At 44.6% G+C, this 6,000-nt stretch overlaps 1 protein-coding gene across 1 annotated transcript in view; it reads right to left on the bottom strand.

Annotated features, from left to right (window-relative positions):
• Nucleotides 1-1,323: 1,323 nt before the first annotated feature.
• Nucleotides 1,324-6,000, bottom strand: part of GABARAPL1 (GABA type A receptor associated protein like 1) — a 28,412-nt gene continuing 23,735 nt past the window's right edge. The window contains exon 4 of the mRNA XM_081845727.1: nucleotides 1,324-3,497. Coding sequence (XP_081701853.1) covers nucleotides 3,432-3,497 — 66 coding nt within the window. The 3' untranslated portion in view covers nucleotides 1,324-3,431. The remainder of the gene's footprint in view (nucleotides 3,498-6,000) is intronic.

Raw genomic sequence — 6,000 nt, 5'->3', positions numbered from 1 at the left:
AGACTCTCTCAAGGCAAATCTTTAAAAATGTAGTATAAACACCAACAATTGGGAAACACTGGCTTGCAAGCGCTCCAGTTGGAGAACAGCCTTTACCAAAGGTGTCATGGGCTTTGAAGACACTCGAACTCAGGATGCAAGGGAGAAACGTTCTAAGAGGAAGGCACACTTGGCAAATCCACACGGTGATCAACTCCCACCCGGAAACCAATGTCCCCACTGTGGAAGGACGTGTGGATCCAGAATTGGCCTCCACAGTCACTTACGGACTCATTGTTAAAACCGTGTTTATGGAAGACAATCTTACTCGACAATGAGCAATCGCCAAAGAAGAAGAAAGCATATTTATTTCAAGTGTTTTTATTGTCTCTGGTGTCCTAAGAATATACTATCGGTGAGAACGATGTGTTTTTGCATTAAAAATTGGCACTTTAGTAAAAATTGCCAAAGATTTCTAATGTTATCAGTTTACTTGTTGGTTTCCCAGTTCTTCTGAAAATGCCACTGTGGTGTAGAGGGTGGTCTTCATCCATGGAGACCTAAGTTTGAATCCTTACTTGGCCATGAAGCTCACTCTTTTGTGATTTTGTGCATGCTGCATTCTCCCTTAGCCTAACCTACCTTCCAGGATTGCTGCAAGGATAAAATGAAGCAATACAATTGGCATGCCTTTGAAAGGATCAGATACAAATAAAAATGCAGTACTCCAGTATTTAAGAATGTATGATGAACCTTTTCCATCAGACCAGTGGCTCAACTAGCCAAGCATCCTGGTATCCAGTGGCCAAGCATATGCCTTTAGAACACCTGAAAGTGAGATGTGAGTGCAGAAACACTCTCCTCTCCTGTTGCTTCCAGCAACTGATATACAGAAGCACACTGACTCAAAAACAAGGGTAGAATATCTGTTACCGATATTCTCAGTGTTCCCAAATACAGTCATACCTCATGTTACGTTCGCTTCATGTTACGTTCTTTCTGGTTACGTCCCACAGCGACCCAGAAGTACCGGAAATTGTCACTTCCTGGTTTTGCCACCCGCGCATGTGCAGACGCGCAAAATTACGTCACGCACATGCGCAGAAGCGGCGAATCGCCACCCGCGCAGACGCGCCGCTGCGGGTTGTGCTCTTTTCATGTTGCGAACGGGCCTCCGGAATGGATCCCGTTCGCAACCAGAGGTACCACTGTATAGCAGCCATAGATGAACACAAACATGAGCTGAAACTGGAATGATTCAAAGTTCTTTGGCAAGCTGTTAACACTTAAATTAGAGCTCCCGGCCTAAGTCAAATGCATAACAAAATTACCATTCCACTCTGGTTCTCAGATCTTTAAATGTGTGTTTATTGATTTGAGCCGATGTGACATGGATTTTATCTTACAGGAATCTGAAGCTGGTTGGAGTTAATGACAAAGTATAATCAAACACTGCGTTTTACATACTGGAGAAAAGCGAAAATGAAAAGTAAACGCCACAATCCGTTTTAAATAAAAAACCTTCAAACATAATCCTTCATATGTAAGAAATGGGTATGTTGAGAGCCCATGAACGTCGGTTAAAGACCAGCAGCAGCATTGGGGGAAGGGGGTAGATCATAGTCTCTTTCAACATCCGTTATATTTCCCCAAGCAGAGATGAGGGAGGGAATACACTGGTGCACACAATCGCACATGCAGGCATGCCCTGACTCACACCGGACTTGCCTGACCTGTAAGAATTCGGAATGTGAGACTTGAAGACATCCTGAAAGACAGAAAGGCTGAGGAAACGGAAGTGGAGTCAAGTGAAATTTGTACTGGAAGGAACTAGGCATACTAAGAAGAACCAGTCTTGCCACAAGGAGTGCATCCAGACAAGACACACCGAAACTAACAGGTATCCCTCCAGCTATTTGTGTCACTTCCGCTCCCCAGCTGTGCAATTTAAATTTAAATTCTTTACCATCCCTTCAAATCCTTGGCCCCTGCCTAAGAGAGTTCTGGTCCACTAGGCCCCTTGCCATCTGGTGATACTCTTGTAGGAATGACGCTATAAAGCTATGAGCAGGGGGAGGAGTTAAACAGAGAAGCAGAGGCGGGCATGTCACCAGTTTCCATAAACTCAGACATTTCTCAAGAATAGGTGTCACCTAAAGAGTTCAGGATTCCAGAGGCAATCATTTTTCTTCTCCAGTCTAAGATTATGTAGCTGCCATCCTTTGTTCATCCTTCACCTCCCTTCTAAATATGCTCAGTTGCTACACAACTACAAGATCTAACCATCGGGAGCAATGAAAAAGATAAGCCACAACACAAAATGTCCTACATTTCACCATGATTTCTCAACAGGGAGCAACCAGTGTAAAGAGAGAGAGAGAGACCAATACTACTGTCACAAAGAAACTGCTGTGGCCCCTGCAGCATAAATACCTACTTTGGGCGAATTCTTTTTCAATATTGATGGCTATTGTCAGGGATGTGGGAGAGTGGTGCTGCTCTCCTTAGAAAAAAAACACAACTGTTTTCACAAAAGGACTGCAGAATATATGCTTAGAGGCAAGGCTGTGGGTGCAGGTTAATCCCAATATTTTTCCCTTTCCATATTGAATCGATAGCAGCAAAGGAAACACAAGACAGGTATCAGGATGGCGACCTAGCAGAGGACAGCCTTTCACTGGCAAGCAAGGACACAGAACATCACAAAACACTCGTGCAGAATGCAATATAGGATAGACGCCCAAGGTCCAATTCATTGGTAACACCGTGAAAGAAAGGGACGTGCTGTCATTGTTTTAAGTTAGCCAAACTGCTTAGGAAGCTGGTTTTCTCCATACTGCATGGCATCTGCATGGTTCTGCTTATAGGAGGCTGACATGCTGCTAGAGTGATGGATGAACTCAAATCAGAGATGCTACGCATGAGGAAGACGGGAGAGGGGTGCACACGTACCGCTGGGATCAGGGCCAAGGAAAGGAGGGCAAAGGGTGGGCAGAAAAGGCTCACAAATTAACAGAAATTAATATCTCCTTCATGCACGGGAGAGGGGGCTGCCGTCTTTAAAAAATAGGCAAATTAAAGATTAGATGCTACAGGGAGAACCACAGTTCCCTTTGGCAGTTCCGACAATATCACTAGATAGCATCCTCTCCTCTCACTGGGCATTGATGGAAGAGCCAAGTAGTGTAGTGGAAGGTGGGAACTGGGCAAACAGATCTCTCCATCCCAAAGCCCTGACCGCCGCAAAGCACCAACTATTCTTTCCCCCAATGGATTAAATAAAACAACAGTAATAATTAATTTAAAATAAAGGTGCAAGGAATGATGGCATGAGATTATGTGGCTTGTTGTCCAGTTCTTCCTCCCTCTTCTTGCTTCTGTCTGACGCAGAAACGCCCTCCCAGAACAGTCATTTCAGGCCATCGCAACTGTGAGGACAGCGAGCGAGGGGCTCATTTGCCGTACACGCTTTCGTCACTGTAAGCCACATACAGAAAATAATCCTCCTCGTGATTATCCTGGGGAAATAAAAATGTGGGGTGGGAGGAAAGAGAGGAGCAGAAGTCAACATCATTGTAATCTAAATAATAATAATAATAATAATAATAATAATAATGATGATTCAGTTACAGATAGGTAGCCGTGTTGGTCTGCCATAGTCAAAACAAAACAAATTCCTTCCAGTAGCTTTCGTGTGCATGCACACTTCTTCAGAGTGTATCTGAAGAAGTGTGCATGCACACGAAAGCTCATACCAAGAACTGACTTAGTTGGTCTTTAAGGTGCTACTGGAAGGAATTTGTTTTGTTTTAATAATAATAATAATGATGATGATGATGATGATGATGATGATGATGATAATAATAATAATAATAATAATAATAATAATAATAATAATAATAATACAATGGAACCTTGGGTTGCGGATGTAATCCATGACACACATCCGCAACCCGCAGTGTTCGCATCCTTAAGTGCCGCGTCTGCACCGGTGTGATTTGGTCTTCTGCGCATGCGCAAGTAGTGAAAACCGGAAGTAACCCAACCCAGTACTTCCGGGTTTCCCGCAGTACGCAACCCGAAAACACATAACCTGAAGCGTCCGTAACACTGTATGACTTTACAGTGGTACCTCAGGTTACATACGCTTCAGGTTACAGACTCCACTAACCCAGAAATAGTACCTCGGGTTAAGAACTTTGCTTCAGAATGAGAACAGAAATCGTGCTCCGGCGGCACAGCGGCAGCAGGAGGCCCCATTAGCTAAAGTGGTGAATCATGTTAAGAACAGTTTCAGGTTAAGAACGGACCTCTGGAACAAATTAAGTACTTAACCCAAGGTACCACGGTAATGATAATTTATTTATACCCCGCCCAACAGAATATTAAAAACACAATAAAACATCAAACATTAAAAACTTCCCTAAACAGGGTTGCCTTCAGATGTCTTCTAAAGAAAAGTCAGATAGTTGATTATTTCCTTGACATCTGATGGTGTCAGATCATGTCTGATCAGCCCTCTGCCTGATTCCCTGTAACCTCATTTCTCGCAGTGAGGGAACCACCAGAATGCCCTCAGAGCTGGACGTCAGTGTCTGGGCTGAATGTTGGGGGTGGAGACACTCCTTCAGGTATACTGGGCCAAGGCCATTTAGGGTTTTAAAGGTCAGCACCAACACTTTGAATTAGGCTCAAGCATGCTGGTCAAATGAGGCTGGTTATCCCACATTCTGAACCAAAGTAACATGTTTTTCCATTAAGCTAGGTGCAAACTATTTGTAAAACAGCAATGCTTAAATGTGTGAAATATCTTTGCAAGGGTGGATGATAGGGAGAAAACCCTAACCGGTCCATGCCCCTGTGAGCTCTCATTGGCCACATCTCTATGACTTCTTGGTAGCCCCATCGGGTCTAGTGGGCACCAGCTGCCACCAGTTCTCCCCCTGCTGTCAACATTTTGAATTGTGCTTGGAAACGTGCTGGGAGCCAATGTTATTCCTTGGTGTGGAGGAGGAGATAGGCTGTATGGAGAGATCCTTCTAACCTTTGGATCCAGCAACTGTTTAAAGATAAGGCAGGCTAGCTTCCTCTGTTGGGGGAGATAGGCTCTGTGATGGGCCATTAATGGAAACCAAGGAAAGGGGCTCTGTATGAGCCACTAAATGGATGACACACACCCACCCAAGCTCATGGTCAGTTGGAAGACAAAGCCAGAGTTTGGAGTGCAGTTTGGCAGCGATGTGACTCAGAAGTAAAGCAGCAATCTGGAGAGAGAGTCAGAGCAACGCTTGAGAGCAATGTTTGATTTCTGTTTGAATCCAAGTCTGGGAGAAACAAGAACCTCTTGGGGAGCTGATGCTGTAAGCTAAAGGTAAAGGGACCCCTGACCATTAGGTCCAGTCGCGGATGACTCTGGGGTTACAGCGCTCATCTCACTTTATTGGCCGAGGGAGCCGGCGTACAGCTTCCGGGTCATGTGGCCAGCATGACTAAGCCACTTCTGGCGAACCAGAGCAGCGCATGGAAACACCATTTACCTTCCCACCGGAGCAGTATCTATTTATCTACTTGCACTTTGACGTGCTTTTGAACTGCTAGGTTGGCAGGAGCTGGGACCGATCAACGGGAGCTCACCCCGTAGCGGGGATTCGAACCTTAAGCTTGCCTGGAGCCTCTGGAATCTCGCACCGCTTGCAGATTGGGGAGGTCACCAAAAATATGCAAAAGTATGGAAAGCATGCTAGCCTTTGTCCACAACTCAACTTACCTGAAGGCCTACCTTTAAAAAATAACTCAACTTAAATTAAAAATGAGATCTAGGCAGGAAGGGGTTTTTTGGGGGGAGGGAGTGGCGCAAGAAGCTAAAGAAGTTAACGTATCTATGAAGAACATTTACAAAGTCCCAATTTGACTGAAGAGGGTAGTAAACCTAAGGGGGGGAAATACTTTTTACTTCTTTAGATAGTCAGGCTACCCTGTTCTTATATTGATATCCCTTTGAGAACTCAAAACAGCTTACAT

The sequence above is a fragment of the Podarcis erhardii genome (genome assembly GCF_964252035.2).
Source record: "Podarcis erhardii genome assembly, chromosome: 17".
In the NCBI taxonomy this organism is placed as follows: Eukaryota; Metazoa; Chordata; class Lepidosauria; order Squamata; family Lacertidae; genus Podarcis; species Podarcis erhardii.
The sequence above is the reverse complement of the archived record's forward strand: the minus strand, read 5'-3'. Positions and strand labels throughout refer to the sequence as shown.